The following is a 21,516-nucleotide window of genomic DNA, read 5'->3' on the forward strand; positions in this document are numbered from 1 at the left end:
CTAGCTTATAACAAAAAATATTTATTTTAGTAATTTCTTAGCAAATAATCAAAAGTTGCTAACCCTTTATTTGAAATATACATATCATCAATACTTTTGATACATAACGTTTCATAACATTAATAAGCTAGTAATTTAAAACTTACTTTACTCATTAAGATTTTCAATGTAATCAAGCTTTTAACAAACTTCAAAACTTTTGAAGAAAATACAAAAACAGTCTTGGTTCCCCGACATTGCTCTATTTTTATTAGCTAAACATTGGTGGGGTTGAACCAAATGAAACACTCACAAACAGTCAGTTAGATCCGCCATAGTGACCTTCTCGTAACTATGGCGATATCGTTTGTTAGGAATAAGCCTGAAGCATCTATTTCAGCCTTACGAAAGTTGTCAAAGGCTACGGAACCTGAGGTTAAGGGTGCTGTTGACGGTGCTCTTTGGAAGCTGGAGGGAGAATCTAAACATCTTAAGGAGATGAAAAGTAAATCTAACAAGGGTAAGGGTTGTTGAGAGCTTCAAAATTGTACTCTTTACTATGCAATGGTTACATTCTTGACCCACCCAAAATAAAAAATTTCTGCAAAATAAAAACTAGATATTTTTCAAGTGTGGGTCATAATTTTAACACTTCAGAACACTTAAACTGCTATTTAAACTTTTGAGACTGCCATAAATGTTGTAAGTGCATGTCCTTGTACACGCAGCATATGTAAACGTATATTACATTTCATGTTCAATACTGGAATCTGTAAGAGATTGACAAGAACTGAACTGTGAAACATGACTGCATGGGTTCGAAATCAAAGAGGCAAGATCAACAATGAATCTTGTTGAGCCAGTCAGGGCCAGAATAGCGAATGGAGGAGGGATGGTCAGATTATATTCAATAGTTCAAACGTGGGCTCGAGTTTATCTTGAAACTGATTCTATTGTTGACGCCATCCTCAACCAGCTACAGAAAACTCTCTTATACGTAAAGAATTTATGTGAACATTTTGCTTCCTACTATGTAAAAAATTCATATAACGTAGTGTCAGGTCAGACGAGTTCTCAAATTCAATTTGAATGTTACTCAATCTTTTTCACTCAATTCTTTCAAATATTTTGTTGTTCTGCTTTATTGTAGGCGTATATAATATTTGTTATTAGTTCTACCTTGCAGAATAAACTTTGCTGTTTATAAAAAATAAGCAAATCATTGTAAATGAGCATCGAAGATGTGCATTCTCCATTAACTTATTTCTAAAAATAACAGCAATCTTGGTCTATTAAACCTGTAAGATTGATCAGAAAAAGGAGAAAAGTTGTCAATGAAAATCAATAATGCTGCAGTTACGCTTCAGCCCACAAATTAATAGAGTTAAGTCAAGTTTTTCACTTTTGCATGGCCAAAAGGGTGAGTTTGGAAAGGTCTTGGAATGAATTAGGTTATTTCCATGTACTTTACTGTTCTTATAACATAAATTCCCTAAGACGTAAATGTTCCTGGAACGAAGTTTTTTCTGTTGTAGTAGCACCTACTGTAATTGCTAGAGAACTTTCATATCAATAGACCCGGTGCTCCCATTTACTGGTATGTCTTACCGACGAGACTAATAGCGCATTGCCATATGTTTACAAATGAAGGTCGCTGCCAAAAGAGAAAACGCTCGGAAGTCACATAATGACGATAAAGTGTATTGTATGGATTCTGTAATTCTTTTTATTAATTTAAAAACAAGAAAACAACTATTAAACATGCTATCATTATTAAATAAAATGAAGCAAAATAAGGAAATACAAAATCTTTACGTGTATCGTTAGGTGTAATAACTTTCTGCACAATTATTCAGGAATGTAAAGATTATAGTAAAGATTATAATAGAGATTATAGTATAGATTATAGTAAAGATTATAGTAAAGATTATAGTAAAGATTACAGTAAAGATTATAGTAAAGATTATAGTAAAGATTATAGTAAAGATTATAGTAAAGATTATAGTAAAGATTATAGTAAATATTATAGTAAAGATTATAGCAAAGATTATAGTAAAGATTATAGTAAAGATTATAGTAAAGATTATAGTGAAGATTATAGTAAAGATTACAGCAAAGATTATAGTAAAGATTATAAAATAGATTATAGTAAAGACTATAGTAAAGATTATAAAATAGATTATAGTAAAGATTATAGTATAAATTACAGTAAAAGTTACAGCAAAGATTATAGTAAAGATTATGGTAAAGATTATGGTAAGGATTACAGTAAAGATTATAGTAAAGATTACAGTAAAGATTATAATAAAGATTATGGTAAAGATTATACCGTAGTAAAATTTATATTAAATTTAAACTTATAGCTCCCATAATTTACTCTAAAAGTTTATTCCAAGAACACCTCTTAACGTTATTTAATTATTTATTTTTTGGAAACAAAGTATATTTGTTCAGTGTCTTTAAAATATGAATACTAAATACTTCCATTACAGAATCATGAAAATGCTTAAAGAAAGTTTAAGCAAGGAAAATCTTTCTTTCAATCGTGTGAATACAGCATTTTGGTAATAAGCCTTCAGTTTTCGTGTACGCAATGTACTAACCAAATTTGTATACAATTTACTAACAGAATGTACTGACAAAATTTGTATACAATGTGCTAACAAAATGTACTGACAAAATATGTATACAATGTACTAACAGATTGTACTGACAGAATATGTATATGATGTACTTATAGAATGTACTGACAGAACATGTATACGATGTACTAACAGAATGTACTGACAGAATATGTATACGATTTACTAACAGAATGTACTGACAGAATATGTATACGATTTACTAACAGAATGTACTGACAGAATATGTATGCGATGTACTAATAGAATATCACGGTTTGTAAGACAAGACTGCTGATCAACTACAAAACTAACTTGAGTTCAAAAAGACTTTGTTCTATAAGTTCTTACATATGAATATGAAATGTTTCTCAATGGCCAATATAATAGTGAGGTTACAAGCTGAGTTTTGAAGTTACAGAGGCCATTAAATAAATTGAATGAAAGCAGCTTTTGGACTTCACTATTTATTCTAGCTCACTATGACTGGGTTTGTTTTGTATTTGAAAGGGCCGAAGCACATCATGATAAGTTACCAGTGGGATGTACAAGAACAGGTGAAGACTGTGAGAGAGAGATTGAGGAAGGAAGGTTATAGAGTCTGGATAGACTACGAAAGGATGAGTAGGTATTATGAAAGTGTTTTTACTAGTAAACATAAAGACTTCATTGAGTGCCAGTTACAAACCAAACATAAAGTCTTAGAATATGTATGTAATGATATGCTATGATTGCAACAGTTTTTAACCATTGAAGAATACATAGTGCTTTTTTAACGTATAAATTAATAAATCAATTTTCAATAATAAAAATTTTAAGATGTCAAACCTATTTTGCTGTTACAGCAGCATTACAAATTTATAGAGGCTTTACAGCAAAATTTATAGTTTCTCACAAGTATATGAAAGTAGAAAGAATGATTTAAAAAATAAATTGTACAGTAACTTCAGATTTTTACTATGATATTCAGGGTTACTATAATCGTATAATTATACTAATAAATAGTGATTTTACGCAAATTTTAGTAATCTATAAAAATTGCTTGCTATAAGCTGAAGGTCATCCACTGACCGCCATATCCTTTCTACATCGGTCAGTAGTTAAAAAGAGATATATTTTTCTCTTTAATTGTTACTCGTTATACTCCTGCATAAATAATAGCCTTTTGGCAGACTGTGTGAATTCATATGTTAAAAAATAAGCTTTGATCAAATTGGGTAATGTATAGCATAGTAGTATAAGGTGTCTGCTGGTATCCTAGAAGGAGAAACGCTGGAATGCATGGCTCAAGCAGTGGATAACGCAGCATTGTTGGTTCCAGTTTTGACCAAGAAGTACGAAATTAGTACATCCTGCAGACAAGGTAAACGATCTGCATTTTTCTAGCATCTTGTCATAGATGCTGCAGATGTCTGGCACAATGTCAACTTGTTAATCAATATCTGGCAAAGAAAAAAGCTTATTCTTTGCTCTTGTTATTTCTGCATTTGAAACTAAATAAATGATACAGCAAGCAGGTATGCAGTCGCACCTCAATGTATGAAGTTGATATGTTCTGTTATTTACTCCATATATCGAAACCGTCATGTCTTGGAGCAAATCTTATAATAAGATTACGTTGTACTTTCATTGATTTTTTCAGCTCTAAAGAAACAATTATATATTAATAGAGGTGATCGTAAGTCAATTTTAGACCATATAATAAAATGGATGTGATCGAGAGCTACCCTATTTAAACCAAGTAACGGCATTGTTATAACAAAGGCCTGATGATTGATTTTGTTTGCATTTATTCTATGGTTATTTACGCTCAATCTAGTTCCAGAAATAGCCGTAAGTTTCAAAATAAAATTCAAATATTTAAATGCAAATATTGTATTGTAATGTATTGTAAAATATCAAAAGCTGGAGCACTCCCAACTAAATAAAATATTGTTGTCAATATTTACACAAATAATTTTTTAGATATGATCAGATTTCGGCGTTGATGCCACAATACTTCGGTGATCGTCGATGATAACCATGTTTACACTATCACAAACCCATTCGCGTTTGTATCAGGAAATCCTCCACGACATCTATCTTTTCAAATTTTTGGGAAGAAACCACTTTGTTTTCGCTTATGGGAATAAAACACTAGTCTCGCAGCGACCATCATGAATAAATACCGGTATGAATAAATCGCGCTATCAACGACCGCGAATTACCATCGCCGAAATAGTTCACATTTAAAAGGCGGACGTCGATCCTAGCGAAGTACGTATTGGACAAGTTTGATAGCTGCAAGCTTTCCTGATGTGTTCGCATTGCTTCGTCGATACCATTTGTTTACCGCTCACATAATCATCAAAATGACAATGCCGAGATACGGTGATATAGTGTGAACTGGCCCTGAAGAACCGCATGCGAGGCAAGCACTTTACTACTGACGCAATCTACTACTGTCATTGAAGCAATGCATGAATGGTTTAAAACCCAGTGACAAGAGTTTTATTCAGCAGGAATTGAAAATCTTGTGGGAAGCAAGTGTACAAAAAAGAAGGAAAATTTGTTGAAGAGGGAAAAAATGTGAAGCTCTATCTTATTGCAATATAAATTTGTAACAAAATTCTCACTACTTATTGACTGTCCCTCGTATTTACTTTTTTATTTTCATCATCTTTGAGAGTAAAAACGGTAGTTGATTGTTTCCTCCTCAATGGTCAAAATGTATTTTTAGGATTAACGCAGTATAACTTTACACACATTAAATCGAAGACATCACAATCACAGTTAAAACTAACACAGCAGCATTTTTATGTATCCTTGTCTTTGGTACAATATAATTAGCTTGTACAGCTCGTGAATGAACAGTCGTTTTACTTACATAAAAATTCTAGCCATATTGTGCTAAAATGCTGCTTAGATCCTGACATAAAAATATTAAAGATGATCATGAATATAAGTAAATACAGTGTTTTACTGATTAGTGTGGAGTAAATTACCCAGCACTCAAAGTTTCTTGTTTTTAGTAAAATACATGTGGTGGAGGAGATTTGTTAAGCAAAGGTTCAAGTCTAGGTACAGGTACATCTAAAAGCCAATAATAATAATAATTAATCTCAATCTATATAAATCTCAGTGTTTATCATTTGTTGGTCTGTCGTTTATGTGTCCAGCTATAGCGATAGTGGTATAGGAACAAAAAATTCACTTCGCACTGGATTTGAACTCTGAACCTCCAGTTCTGCAGATAGGCGTGCTATCCTTTACACTAGGCGCCCAACTGGCATTGCTAATAATTTTGCACATACTTATGCACTTGCCACTCTTTAATGTCGATCGGTTAAAATAGCACGCTTCTCTTAGCACACATGAAAATCATGATTGCATGAGAGATCATGACGCAGTTTTTTTTCTTTACACTGGTTTCAGAGGGGTGGACATGACTAATATTACTAGATGAAGTTACTCAAATTCATTGGCTAAAGAAACTGCCAATCAAAAATAAAAAAATTTTGCAATATCGCTAAGAGCTATGTACTAGAAGTTATTTCACAAGCCTTTCCATGACTAGTGAATAATAAACTTGTTATAAGAAGTTAATTACTGATGGCAGAAAAATTTTGTGAGAATTGTTCTGCACCAAAAAATGACAATTCCGAAATATGTATTTATATTTCTGAATGTTGGTATGTATCTGTGTATGTTCAGCTCTAGCGATTAAAACCTTGGAATTTAAAATTCTACTGTGTGATGGATTTGAACTCACAGAGTTTGCAACTGCAAGTTTGAAATCCATGTGCTCTACCACTGAGCTATACAAGACTATTGATCAAAGGTAAAGGCACTATCGTATATCGGATACCGTATGCACAAGCTAAATGACATATTATTTGACCATTGCGCCCAGTGTTAAGATGCCCCCGTTATAAAATACTTTTCGCCTAACTCTAGGAAGCACATTGCTTTTCTGTTATTTTTCGTCAGGGCGAATTTGTTCTGCCACACGATATCAACAATTATTTCTCTCGAAATTAAAATTTGGCAATTTGTGGACTGATTATATACGTTATTAAGAGATATATGTTACTCGCCATGGGGAGTTCGGCGTATCCGTTATGGTAAAAATAAATTCGCAAACGAATAAAGGATAAAATTTTTGTTAAAAGTTTGAAGTTTACTAAAATGCATACTAAAACTTCCTTCAAGTATGTGTTTAGTGAACTAAATTCATTTAAGTTAGATTCAGCATTTATGTTACATGTCTGTCTCAAAGGTAAGAACTCTCCCTGTAGTAAGTTGTAATGTTATATTACCATTCAGATCCTAATCACAAAACGCACTCAAGTCAATTTAGGTACCTATATTACTAAGGCAAACATATTATTTTCTCACTATTTTTTAATAATTACGATTTTTATCAGGAGGTGATTGCATTAGATAATTACTATGGGTTTCTATACCACTCTATATACATTTATAGCCTATGATATTTTCACGCGCCAACACTGAAACTAACTAAAATCATATGCCTAATTGTATACCAAATAATTTTTCATTGTAATCATAGCAAACCAGACTATATGTAGCCATTACTTGCTAATGATTTCACATTTACATTCAAACATCTTTACATTTTTATTTTTCATTCTAATGATTTCAATAAAACACTTCTTTAAAATTATGAAGTTTGAAAGTCACAGTTGTTTGATAAAGTTTGAAAACCTTTACAGTTGTTTTATTTTTGTTCTAAATTCATTTGAACTGCACATGATACTCTTTTCATGATACTTAGTTTGAAAGTTACAATGGCAAATGTTGTTATATGTTTAATACAAATAAATTTTTTGTGTAAAGACTTCTTTATTACCTAAGCAACGCCGGGTAGTACAGCTAGTTACTGCATAATGTTTACAACCAAGAAAATTAATTTATTTAGGTATTGCTTGTATTACTGTCAACAGCTTATTTAATAATTGGTGAATGTATTTTCTTAGTTTGTACCATTGAATGTCTTTCTGGTTAGAAATAAAATACGCGAGTCTTAGAGGGGTGAATTTATTGCCACTGAGAATGCAAGCTGACTATCAACCACAAAACTGGCTTGGCTTTCTACTCGGCGACAAATTTTACTACGATCTGACCAATCCAAGCGAATACAACAACAAGCTGAATGACTTCATCGGAGCCATTGGGGACACTGCCAAAATAAAGGAAGGAGAACGTAAGTCCTGAAGTTTTATTTACCATCAAATTATTGTTCAATACTTTACGTATTTGTGACTCAGTTGCATTAAAAGTAAGATGTAATCGTTCATCAATTAGTTTATGTGGAGTTGTCCATTCATGTTTTGTGCTAATGCTTGCCTAGAAATGCCAGTTATTCAACATATTACGTCTACAAAGCCTCATTCTTAATAGACAGCTATTGTGTGACTTTGGCTGGCAGAATATTCATGAGGTCATTGTATACAGGGTATAGCAATTCTACTTATACAAGAGCAGTGCATTTGTCTGGTCATTGTAATCAATGTGCGAACTCATAAACTGATGTCGAGCTACAACAGAGAACAATTTTAGCCTCAAGTCTACAGTTTAAAAATGCTTGAGTTTGTGAAAGAACTGTAATAGCTGAATATCATTTACATGACTCCAACGTATCCTAACTGTTTATCTTTTAATATCAGTTTTAATATGGCATAGCTATAACTTGGGTGAAGTCTCCTCATTATATTACTCGATTTACTGCTCATGAAATTTCTTATTTATGGGGCAATAAATTGAGTCTTCATGTTTAGAACAGTTGGCTGTTTGAAATGTAGGGCTTGTACGAGAAGACAATCGCCGTTTTTGGAACACAACTTTTCCAAATTATAAAGATAGCCTCTGGCCAAATACTCCACACTCTATGATCTATAACACTATAACTTAACTGCTTAGTAAGTTGAAACTTGGCTAAGTAACACTTGTGCTTAGCGCGGAAGAATGCCCATGGGCTCCAATAGTATGTCAAACATTGAACTTTAGCCAGAACTCGATAAAGTTACCAAATATTTTGTTATGAGGCTGTTATGTTTCACAAGATAGAGAAAAGGCTGGAAGATTATTAATAAACTCAGCAATACCATATTAAAATTATAATCGTAATGCGAACCGCCCTGTTTGTTTTTGCGCGCATGCGTTGAAATGTTAAAAATCCCTGATAAAGTAATTTGTGAATTAATAGAATATGTATACATGTAATAATATGTGTCTAAAAGTGCATGTTCAATCTGCTGACTCAGTATCTCTGCTGTCTACACATAAAACAGTCACTCACATGTACTAACTCTGGTAGCATAGCAGTAAAAGTATAACCATATCTGATTAAGCTACAAACTAAATAGCAAAACAAGGCAATGTGATGCTGCTCTCCGTTTCTTCTAGTATTTATTATGATATCTTTTAGCTTTAGATCCAATTCCACAGCAAGTTTCGAATCTAGTTCGGGATGAGACTGACAGCAAATCAGCCATATCAACCAGAACCATTGCTGATGGAAAACATGGCAATACTAAGGCTACAGCGTTCAACAAAAAAAGGCTGATGTGCGCCTTGTGGAATGAGGAACAAGTCAAAGAATGGTTAAAGAAATACAAACTACACAAGTACAGTGACAAGTGAGAGAACCAAAGCTTTATATATATAGACATCCTTTTCAAGAGAACTTGTCTAAGGACTTGTGTGTTCTGTTGATTGTAATTTTGCTTTAAATAAAACACAGACTAGAAAGTATAAAGTATCATGAACTACGGTAGTTGTAGTGTAAAAATAAAATAATTAGCTGGGAATGAATGGTATGAACATACAATATTTTTGTTGAAATAGTAATATAAAGCAGTCGCTACTCAGCAGTGCATCGTTTAGTTCAGCTATTGAAAGTTTTACATGTACTTTACTCTCTGAATGGGAATGCTTGTCTCTACCTATGCTGTAAGACTGTACTCTTATATCCCTTATGCATACACATGTATTAGATAAGGCCTTTCAGGCTTTACACTAAAAGTACAACCAGATGAGAGGAAAGACTGTATGCTTGAAACTCCCAGTAGCTGAAAGTTCAGTACAAGCTGTTCTTTAAACTGTGTAGTACATGTATATAGACTTAGTTCCATACTTAACGTTGAGCACTCTTTATTAGCTTTTTATCCTTCAGGTATTTATTCATTACAGCAGTATATTTATGAATTCATAGATATAGTTATTTATTCTATATATAGAATATATATACAAATCTGATTGTCTGTGATTGTCTGTGATTTCAGTGTTTGTCTTAGTTTTTTTGACTTTTTGTGCACCCCGTGTTCGATTATAGTGATTAAAATCTATCAATGAAAATTCCGTATCGCAGATTATTTGATCTCGGAACTTCCCATTCACCATGCAATAAGCTAACTCATTGAGCTATGCAAGATGCAATGGATTCATTGTACGCTATGAGTCGTTATCTGGATTAAAATTACGCATAGCGACTCTGCTTTACAGCGCAATGTCACTAAAGCTTGCTCTCACGGCTCTTATCAGTAAGTTTAGCAATACAAGCAATATACATTTATACTAGCTTACTCCAATTAGCCATTGGCAACTAAATTACCTGCCATGGTTTATAAACTGTTTTTAATACCTGTGCAACGCTGAGAATATGACTAGTCTATCTATATAAATCTCAGTGTTTGTCTTTTTGCCTTTTTATACACCCCATATGCATAGATATAATAAACCTATTATATCTATGGTAAATCTATTATATCTATGGTTTATTATATCTATGGTAAACCCTATGTTTAGTTATAGTAATTAAAATTTCGCAATGAAAAATCTGCTTGGCAGTGGGATTGCACACAGAATCCAGATGCATTTAACATATGTAACAGCGTTCAGCCCAGCACTCCACACGGCTATTGTGCCCCACCAGACCATACTGCTCATACTTACTGCAGCTCCTAATCAAAGTGTGCGTCACTTTGCATTTTTGCATCTGAATGCATCCAGTTCGATTGCGGGGAAGTAAAATCCTTTTTTCCCCACGTTTTAGCGACACGATAGTCGAGTGTTTTCAACAACGCGAGTTTTTCTTTGAGCTGCATCTGGTTTTAAAAAAGACTGTTTTTAAAACGTATACACCTCTCTTAGCTGGCTTGCGCGTTGATCAGCTTGCAATAACATTTATTGAAACTTTGCTTTTTAAACAATACATATTAATACAGTATATATATACAGTATGCATACAGTAGATATACAGTACATATACAGTATGTACTGTATATATACAGTATGCATATATATATACAATATATGTTGTACATGCACACAGTACATATATTTTTTTTCAAACAGTATACATATATACAATATATATATATATATATATATATATATATATATATATATATATATATATATATATATATATATATATATATATATATATATATATATATATATATATATATATATATATATATATATATATATATATATATATATATACAGTATATGTACAGTATATATAGTATGTACATATGCAGCACAAATATGTGATATTTGTATAGATGTATAGATATGTGAAACAAATATTTGGCTCTAGTATACTTTACCTACAAAAAGACACTATGTGATACACCCCTTTTGTGTAATAGATTGGTCTTCATTTGTTTTGATGAGGCCAGTCGGCGAAGACCATTTCTGACATTTCTATCGTGACGGTTGCCAAGCAACGCTATAGCTTTGTAATGGCACACAGTTAGCCATAACGCAAACATATAGTGCTTCAATTTTGCCAAGTAGCATTTGAGCTTTACACTGTAAAAAAGCCTGATCCAATGGGCCATCTCATGGTACACAAAGAACAAGCAATTTTCGATTAAATTTGCCCCGCTGCTCTTATGGTCATTTTAATGATTGACATAGTTCATTCAACAGTACAGTACTAATGGCTAAAGAGTCCTACTTGATGTGATTAGTACTGACAACTGTCTCAAAAGCTGTTTCTGTTATCCTCAAAAACAACACAATCACTGGCTACCATGTGGTCACAGCTAACAGCTCTCTTGATCAACCTCGCCGCAGCAATCCCCTAATACTAGTATTCACTCCGCATCCTGCCAATTTTAATGGTGATCAGTGTCCAACATTTACTGCCCGAGTTCTGGCAATTGTTTTGAGAGATTACAATTTTTGTGCCTTAATTGTGCAGAGTGGAATTTCTGTTTCGCAATTTTGGTGGGTACCATTGACGAAATTAATTTGATGTTGTTCGCTTGCAGGTTCGCAGACTATGAAGGAGATCAATTAGCGGAATTAGCTGTTATGCAATCCGTAGCTCCTGACACCTTCTACTCAATCGCTCAGAATGCATTTGGTATGGCTGTCATTGATATTCTCAGGCTAAGTGCAGCCCTCCGGGAGTTGAATACAACTCGATAGATCTGCCCTGCATCACTGCACCTGGACTACCTAGAGACAAGACTTCAGAAGGCTAGCTAAAGGCTGGTTCACACTGTATCGCACTATATCAGTGTTAATGTCACAATACTTCGGTGACTGTCTGTGATATCATTGTTAACACTATCACCAACCCAATGCCCTTTCATCGGCGAATCATCTGTGACAGCGTTCTCATTGCAGAATGCAGTTGCTGAAATGATGAAATACTAGTCCTGCAGCGACTATCATGATGGGAAATAAAGATTTAGCAACCCATGACAGTCAATCACCATTGCCAAAGTGGTGCACAGGCTGTCATGGATACTGATTTGACGGCTGCAATGTCTCTTAGCATATCCGCATTACCTCGATGATGTCATTGGTGTACAGTGTGCATGGTCGATGAATAATCATCAAGGACAAATGACACATTCTGCGATATCGTGTGAATTAGCCTTAATTAATGCATTACTCTACGCAACGTTGTCAACTTATAAACAATGAATATGTTTTTTTTATCTGCGTGTGTGTGTGTGCGTGCGTACATTTGAGTGAAGTGATATTTCTATTGAACATAAAAAACTGGTTAAAAATGCTAATCATAAATATCTTACTGTATATTCAATTTTAGGAAATATTACTGCCATGGGAGAACAAGATGATCTTACCGAGACATAACATACACGATTGAGCATAATTCCAACAAAATACCCCTAAGCAGTATCAGCTATCTAATCAGAGCATCACCAATGCCATAAGAATAGAAATAATAAAAAGCAATGCTACTTATGTGTAAAAATATATATATGATATACAATAATATTTGATAAAACAACGAAATCAACTACTTAGCCCTATTTCGATATAAAATTTGAGTGAGTTAGAAACTTGTCCATAGAGTTGTGACCTTTTCGGAATTGCGTATTGCAATGGTGTGACCTGTAGGTCAACTTGAATGTGTTGGATTCAGAAATGTCAAATGTCATGATTTGTACATAGTTAATTGCATAATTTTTAGTGATGCTACAAAAACAGTTTTCCTGGTATTTCAGTTATAACTGATCAATTGGTAAGTTGTAGCACATGTACACATTATCTTCTTGGTAGAAAATTACAACCAGTGAGCAATGATCAACACGAAGAGCAATTGTTTTACAATCGCCATAGGTATAGAAGACAACAGAATTCATGAAGGAGTCGAACTTCTGAGAACCCTCGGAAGTGAAGCACTTTTAGTTTTGGTGGGAGAAGGTAAACCGGTTGGGCGTGTCAATGATCCACCCATTCCTTTCTTCTTTGTTAAAGAGTTGGCGCTGCCAGTTAACACTCCACTCGGACTGAAAATCAGATTATACATAAAGTTCATTCACACAGACTAGCTTGTCAAGATAAAAGTAGATAAAATAGCAGGGTTGTACACAGAAGAGAACGTCACAACTGTATGCATACAAACTCTGACTAACACATGATAGAAGATGAAATGTATTTAACTTGGAAGGTGTGAAAGAGAGAATTGAAAAATGCCAGATAGTATTAGCCAGCAAAGCATGCTTCAGCTATTCAATAAACCTGTACTAGGCTACAATGCAACTCATGAGATTACAACCACACCACGCACATGCCCACACAGTAATTCTTACAATACACGCAACTGTTACAACTGTTTAAAAATAAACGTTAACAAAATTTTGATAGATTTTATCAGAAAGTATCATGTTCTATCATTTGCGATTGTTTTTAATGTTTGAGGTGCTCTGACTGTCAGGATACTTCAAGATAAAAATCGACAAAATTTGATAGTGGTGAAAATGCTCAGATCAAAATGCTATTATGACGTCTATAGTTACAAAGAGACCGAAAGAATAGCGACGCGTAACGCTGCAACTTGAGTGCAATAGCTGGTATCAACGATAGCGACTAGTGACGTCATTTTGGCACGTCTTTTCTTCTGAACGCCTTAATCGCGATCAAGTTTTACCGTTTTAATATCTGAAACATCCTGGCAATCAGATCATCTAACACATCAATAACAATTACAAATAATAAAAAAATGCTAGTACTTTCTGATAAAAGTTACTAAAACTTTGGTCAAGTTGATCTTTTAACTAAATGGATTATTTCGTTTTGTTGAAGTGGTACCTACAAACAACTGTATGATGTCATATTCCTACGATTATAACCCCTGATGATGGGTAAGGAGGTGAAAAGTACTGGCATTAAAGGCAAAGTGCATAACCCTCCACCTACATCGGTTGGGTACACACCATGCAGCCATAAATACAGCTTACTCATACAACTAAAGTACGGGTAACTGTAATAATAGCAAGAAGTTATCCTCTCTCCTGTAGTTGATGGAAAGGCAACACTAAGCGATTATAAATTGCGAGGAGCGTGTCACAAACGAGATTAGCGAGAGTTTGGCCGGATACTTACACTATCATACATTGCCTAAGCTGGTCACACTGATTCTGCTAGTACTGTAGAAAATAGCAAAGAGAAAAAGATGACAGTCTCACAAACAATATGGTTATCAATAGACACTCGCTCTCACACAAACAGCAATTATTATAGTGATGGAAGGGTAGAAGGAATGTCCACAACAGAAGCATTTAAAGTTGATTCAGAACCATTTGAGAGTATACAGTAATCCTTCACTTACTGCTCTTAATGGGAACTGGATTCCCCGCGATAAGTTGAAAATTGTGAAATAAAAACTTATTTTTTATTTTCCCACGACCAAACGCGAGCAAAGCGATTGTTTGGGAGATTTATGATAAATGCATATGTGCACACAACTCCCGAAAAATTATCCGTTAACGGCCGTGACCAAACCCTTGTACCGAATCTCATCAACAAATTTAACTCTTTTTGTGTAGAGTCATTTAAGTATAATAATGATACAAAACACATATAAACCTATTTAAATATGTTATTAAATCTTTGAAAAGTTTCTGCAATATCCTAAAACTAACCCATCTGATCAGATTATACATAACTAGACAGATTAATTTGACCTAAAATCGAAATAAAAACTTGACAAGCCTATTTAAATCAAAATTAAGACTGGCCAACGAAACGCCAATAAGGCCGTGGTGACAGAGAGTAGAACCATTAAGTCGTGCGCATTTTACAAGAAAAACGTGCACATTTCACCAGCCTATGACATTGTCCCATTGCCGAAGGTTTTATGTAATTAACGAAGAATTATTGAAAAGTAATCGTTTATTTTTTGCCGATTCTACTGGACTCTAACATTTTTGACACTTATGAGTACTTTGGTATTTCAACTGATGTCCAAAGCAGTGAAAGTAAAGGAAATGATAATGATGTTTTTCTAACGATTCTTATAAGATTATTACAATATTTAATTGTAAAAATAATTATTTGATTTTATGAGAATATTATAATATTTAGTTATAAGAAAAATAATCATTCGAATTTACAAGATCGAAGTATATAGTAACAATGCAATATGTTACTGTTATTATTTTTCTAAAGATTTTGTTGATGATACTACCCAATATCGCGGTACTGCCAAGCCGTTTTTAATATCTGCAAAATTAAGTAATAGGCCTACATTTTCTTATATATATATATACATCTATTACTATGACAACCAGCTAAAATATGTTAGATTTTTAAATTCAGCATAATCTTTTAGATATAAATACAGAAATCTAGATAAATATCACAACTTCTTGATATTGGTTGCTATGACCAATGATATACAGCCCCCCAGCCTGTGTATATTACACAGCAGCTTGCCATTTTACTTCTAACATTGCATTTCTCCTGTTGCAGGGAAGAGATATAAACATATAATCTTTTCCTTTCATTATTGCTGTTTGTTGTACATAATAACACCCAATACATTACAGCTACCATTGCAGCTAGCATTGCAGTTCTCCTATTGCACTGCAGTGCCATTTGACTGCTAATATTGCATTTCTCAACCGGCAGTATCCTTTCTTTTTCCATTATCACTTTGGTCGTGGGCTGTATAACAGGGGAATTTCTAGTTAAAGTATATGAACCAAAATCTAACACCAGAACAGTTGAACTGCTTTCTAAACATATTGCATGGTTTCCTATATAATAAGTAAATTGAAGTTATCTTGATTGACCTTCGGTTTATATGTCAACTTCATCTGGTCTGAATATTTGTTTTTGTGATTAACTGGGTTCGTTGTGAGAAGGAAGTCCCATGTTTGTGAATGTGTTTTATGTATTTTGATTTTTTTAATGTTTTTATTCAACTTTCTTTAATTTTTGATTTTGCTAACAAATATTTTTCAACCGCGAAGTACTGAAACCGCGAAAGATTAGCCACGAAGTAGTGATGGATTACCGTAAGGTCAAAAAATAAATAAATGCATTCCTTTAATAGTTTGCAAGTGAACTCAATAGTAACTAGTCACTAGCACCGCTACACCGCCCCAACCCGTAGAAAGAAAAAAGACTACAAGATAAGACTAATAGCTGTAGAGATAATCAAGTCTAGCACAGGGACAGCAAATCAATGACCTATATACATATGGCTAGCTGATAGCTCCAAGGTAAAACCAGACAATGGGTTATCCTGGCCTATGAAGGATTGGCTCGGACTAAAGAGACACCCAACTACAAAAGGCTACCATTAACAAACGCCAATAGGAGGTAACACAAATACAGCGTTGCTCCCCTACCTCACACCAAACTCATAGCATATTTATTCTCTGCAAGCAAATACATTACAAAACAAATAAACTGTATAAATGTGGGTCAAAGAAAATCAACAAAGACTGACATAGAATGAGAGTTGGCTTACCTTTTCACATGCACATACTGGTCGGGTATGAGACCCTCTGTGCCATTGTATGCGCCCTCCCACCAATCGGCTGATTTCTGGTTATATAAGAGCAATGTGTCACCTTTCTTGAACGACAACTCTCTCAGCGATCGTCCATCATAGTCATATGCTGCGACTGCTTCGATTATCTCCGACTCTACAAGAAATGATTGTCGATAATAAATGCAGTTTTTCTATATTTTTGAATTCCGCGCAATAATTAGCCACTTAATAAATATGGATGTAGGTTTTGCACCTTTTATGAAGTTGACAATGTCATTGTCTTCCATATTGCAAGAATGTGTCAATTTTTTTCATAAAATCCCCAGATGTGTGGTTTGTGTAGTCAAATCTCAACATACAAAGTTTTGTAATTTCAGTATTTATTCATATTCAGTATTTATGTTGAAGCAAATATTCTTATCGAAATGCTTGTTTTTTATTAGTTCTGCAGCCCGAAAAACAATGATACATACCTTAAATAAGTAAATAAAATATTGCATTAAACCAAATACAGTACATTAAAAAGCTATGTAAAAATTAATGTAAACATCTGAATTCAGTTTAAACACTAAATAAATAATAATTAGTAAAACGAAACTTTCATTCAACTATGAAAACATATTAACCTAAATGTAGGTGGGAATGCATAGGTTTGGTGGTAGAGTGAGTGATAGAAATGCACGGATCAGCTCACTTCAACACCAGATATAGTTTAAATTAACTGACTCTGAGTATTTTCATAATGTTTACTCTATATTTTCATAATGTTTACTCTATATGTTCATAATGTTTACTCTATATTTTCATAATGTTTACTCTATATGTTCATAATGTTTACTCTATATTTTCATAATGTTTACTCTATATGTTCATAATGTTTACTCTATATGTTCATAATGTTTACTCTATATTTTCATAATGTTTACTCTATATGTTCATAATGTTTACTCTATATTTTCATAATGTTTACTCTATATGTTCATGTTTACTCTATATTTTCAGCTTCACCAGCTTCTATGTTTCATTTGCAAAATCACAGAACTTCAAGAAATTTTAGACATCTTATGTTGGAAATTACTGCGTATGTTACGACAATTATTTTCACAAATTTAATGTAGCCTCCGAATAACTCGTTAGTAGAGGTCATTGTAAATAATTGTGGTTTGACTTTTAATGGCTGCTAGCATAGAGTTTACCAGCTAGTAAGAGTCTTTATAGACATGTGAAAATTAGTTCTAATTAGAAGTGTATCTCTACCTTCATCACTTGGTTCATCATCTGTGTGACTTTCATGTTCTCCATGCCTAAAAACATTTCATTTCAACCATGATAAAATTATTTATTCTCAGACCGACGATAATGTACATCACAGATCTGCTATGCTGCCCATGAGTAGTAAACCGAATTCCTCTCAGACAAACTAATTACGACAATCAAATCCTACACAGCTTTTACGATGTATTTAAGCAATACGTCTCATGTCCATTTAAAGGGATGCACAAGTGTAAAGACAATTAAACTAAAACCAGCAGGTAATGTCAATTTGAATCTCCAAATCTAGTCACCATGTCTACTGAGGCATGTATATCTCTGTCACTGAAAGCATACAACTCGAGATACACATACACACATCAACTGTATATGTCAAAAATACTAAGTGATACCTACATGGCATCTGTGGCCATCCTCTGATAGAGAGGCCCTGGAGGATGATCAAGAGAAAAGATTGTCTCCCAGTGGTTGATGAGCATCTTTATTACATCATTAACATGATTTTGGTAGACAACCTGCAGCATGAAATGTGCTTACATGAAAGGACTCAGGTTGGAAAGGACTAGTCACTAACTACAACACTCGATGGTGCCTGATGCTGGGTACTTACTCTCCGTTAGATGAAACATATAGCAGGAAATTCATGCAGTCTGTACATAACAATGTTCATTGCAATTGGTACTACGGCTACTACATGTATGCTTACATCAACTTTTGTATGATTTTCCTAACTCCAAGGAATATTCATAGAAATGCACCTTACCATCTACATTTTCTACTGGCATGAAGTAAACATAAATTATAGTGCTCTGTAGTTTTCTTTTTATTATTACAAGTTATAGATTTATTTATATGTAGAGCAACTTTCGTACATGAACAATGTTCACTCCACGCATTCTTTAGGAATATGATCCGATGCTCAGCGAACCACAAAGCCAGTAAACATGATTCGGAATATGATCGAGATGGATAAACATTTTCTGAAACTGTGGGTAGTTTATCTCCATCTGTTTCATAACTAAAAACTCAGTAAAAACTGCTCAAATGATAAGCCATTCAGAACACAACTAAAATAGACTTGGAAGAGAAGCTATTGAAGCAGTAGCAAATACCTTCAACAATAGTCAGGCGTATTTAACATCTTTACAGAGCAGAGGTAAATCTCAACAATAAAAATGTTGGACAAAGAGCCAAAGAAACAAATCGGTCAACAAACTGTTCCATATCATAAGAAACAGTAAATAGACAAACAGGTGATACAATCATATCTAAAAAGGAGGTAAATAATGAACTCATACAACATATTAGTAGATTTTATCAGAAAGTATCGGTATTTTTCTATCATTTGCAATTGTTTTTGATGATTCAGGTGATCTGACTGCCAGGATGGTTCAAGATTAAAATTCACAAAACTTGATCGCAGATAAAATGATCAGATTCAAGAGAAAGTCCGATTATGACGTCTATAGTTGCACTATAGATCTCCTCAAACATCAAAAAGGATCTCAAATGATAGATACTGATACTTTCTAATGAAATCTACTAAAACCTTGTGTAAGTTCATCTTTAAGCTTTGCACTATGTAAGTATGACTTACCTTTGCACTATGTAAGTATGACTTACCTTTGCACTATGCAAGTATGACTTACCCTTGCACTATGCAAGTATGACTTACCTTTGCACTATTCAAGTATGACTTACCTTTGCACTATGTAAGTATGACTTACCTTTGCACTATGCAAGTATGACTTACCTGGTCCTTGTCATCAGGAATGGGAAGAAGGGCGGGGCCAAAACAGACAGCCAAGTTATAAGGATACATAAGATTTTCATCGCTGTAGTTTGACAGTTGAGAGAGAAAGGCAAATAGGTATCTGATAACAACTATCCTAGCAGCGGGTAAAGTATAGACTAACTTCTTTAACTCCTCTTGCGGCTTCTCCTCTGCTCCTACACAAATAAAGAGCTGAGACGCTGTGACAAAAATAACTCAGGCTATGACTTATCATTCAAAAATTCAGAAAGGTCACACAAGGTTAGGGCAATGGATTGATGAATAACCCTAAAATTAGGTCACCATCTTTATAGCCTGATACGAATAAACAACATACATGTACTTCCTCTCTTTGTAAGCATTATGACACACTTATACCTCTGATGTAACTATTACTAGTTTTTGTGATAGGGTGTCCATGGAGTGAAACAAAAAAACTAGTGTAGAATGTGAAAGTAAAATGTGGGAGATCGATTTTAAAAATCATCAGAGAGTTTATGTACAACATTGTTATTGGTGTTAGTAATCATCAACATATGATGTTTTATATTACAAAAATGAGAACAGAGAAATCAGGAATTATTGAGTGAGTTGAACAAAAGTGTTTTAAAAGTTGGTAATCTAATAGTTTGCAGAGGAGTTGGGATAGCAAATTGAAGGTTGAAACATTCATAGATGAAACAAAGATTCATAGAATAAAACAGTTCAATAAAGATTCATAGATTGAAACAGTTCAATAAAGATTCATAGATTGAAACAGTTCAATAAAGTATATAGATTGAAACAGTTCAATAAAGATTCATAGATTGAAACAGTTCAATAAAGTATATAGATTGAAACAGTTCAATAAAGATTCATAGATTGGAACAGTTCAATAAAGATTCATAGATTGAAACAGTTCAATAAAGTATATAGATTGAAACAGTTCAATAAAGTTCATAGATTGAAACAGTTCAATAAAGTTCATAGATTGAAACAGTTCAATAAAGATTCATAGATTGGAACAGTTCAATAAAGATTCATAGATTGAAACAGTTCAATAAAGATTCATAGATTGAAACAGTTCAATAAAGTTCATAGATTGGAACAGTTCAATAAAGATTCATAGATTGGAACGGTTCAATAAAGTTCATAAACTGGAACTTTAAAGTTCATCACGTGGATAAAGTAATGGCTTAAAAGCAAACATCGTGTAAGTTATCAAGTATAGCAGAATATAGTGGGCAGCATGAAATGTTAGTCTAATACAGTAGAGCTGACAGAGTACAACGTTGACCAATTACAGCAAAGCATAGTGGAGGCCTGTAACATTAACTAATTATAGCAAGAATTTGCCAACAGCATTTGAAGGTCTCCAATTACTGTACAGTAAATTTTAACAGGCAGCATGAAACATTAGCCCATTATTTCAAAGAACCACTGACCGCATGTAAAATTAGCTAATTACAATGAGCTATTAAAGTAAGGCATGGCAGGGGGACTGTGTAGAAGCTTATAGAGAGTTCAAGTGCTCATCTAGCACAACAATCAGGTACTGATATACTCATATCACAACAACTAACAGTCAGGTAGGGCCTACTGATATACTCATA

The 21,516-nt window shown here is 33.7% G+C and overlaps 1 protein-coding gene across 3 annotated transcripts in view; it reads right to left on the reverse strand.

Annotated features, from left to right (window-relative positions):
- LOC137394300 (SLIT-ROBO Rho GTPase-activating protein 1-like) overlaps positions 1-21,516 on the reverse strand; it is a 207,335-nt gene that overhangs the window by 160,692 nt on the left and 25,127 nt on the right. The window contains exons 14-19 of one of the 3 annotated variants that reach the window (XM_068081024.1): positions 19,904-20,100; positions 18,547-18,665; positions 18,136-18,182; positions 16,855-17,032; positions 14,481-14,524; positions 13,244-13,384 (exon numbers count right to left, since the gene is read on the reverse strand). In XM_068081024.1, the coding sequence (XP_067937125.1) occupies positions 14,485-14,524; positions 16,855-17,032; positions 18,136-18,182; positions 18,547-18,665; positions 19,904-20,100 (581 nt within the window). In that variant the 3' untranslated portion in view covers positions 13,244-13,384; positions 14,481-14,484. Of the gene's footprint in view, positions 1-12,629; positions 13,385-14,480; positions 14,525-16,854; positions 17,033-18,135; positions 18,183-18,546; positions 18,666-19,903; positions 20,101-21,516 lie in introns of those variants that run through there. The other 2 variants (XR_010978327.1, XM_068081019.1) reach the window with 2 other exon arrangements.

The sequence above is a fragment of the Watersipora subatra genome, chromosome 1 (genome assembly GCF_963576615.1).
Source record: "Watersipora subatra chromosome 1, tzWatSuba1.1, whole genome shotgun sequence".
In the NCBI taxonomy this organism is placed as follows: Eukaryota; Metazoa; Bryozoa; class Gymnolaemata; order Cheilostomatida; family Watersiporidae; genus Watersipora; species Watersipora subatra.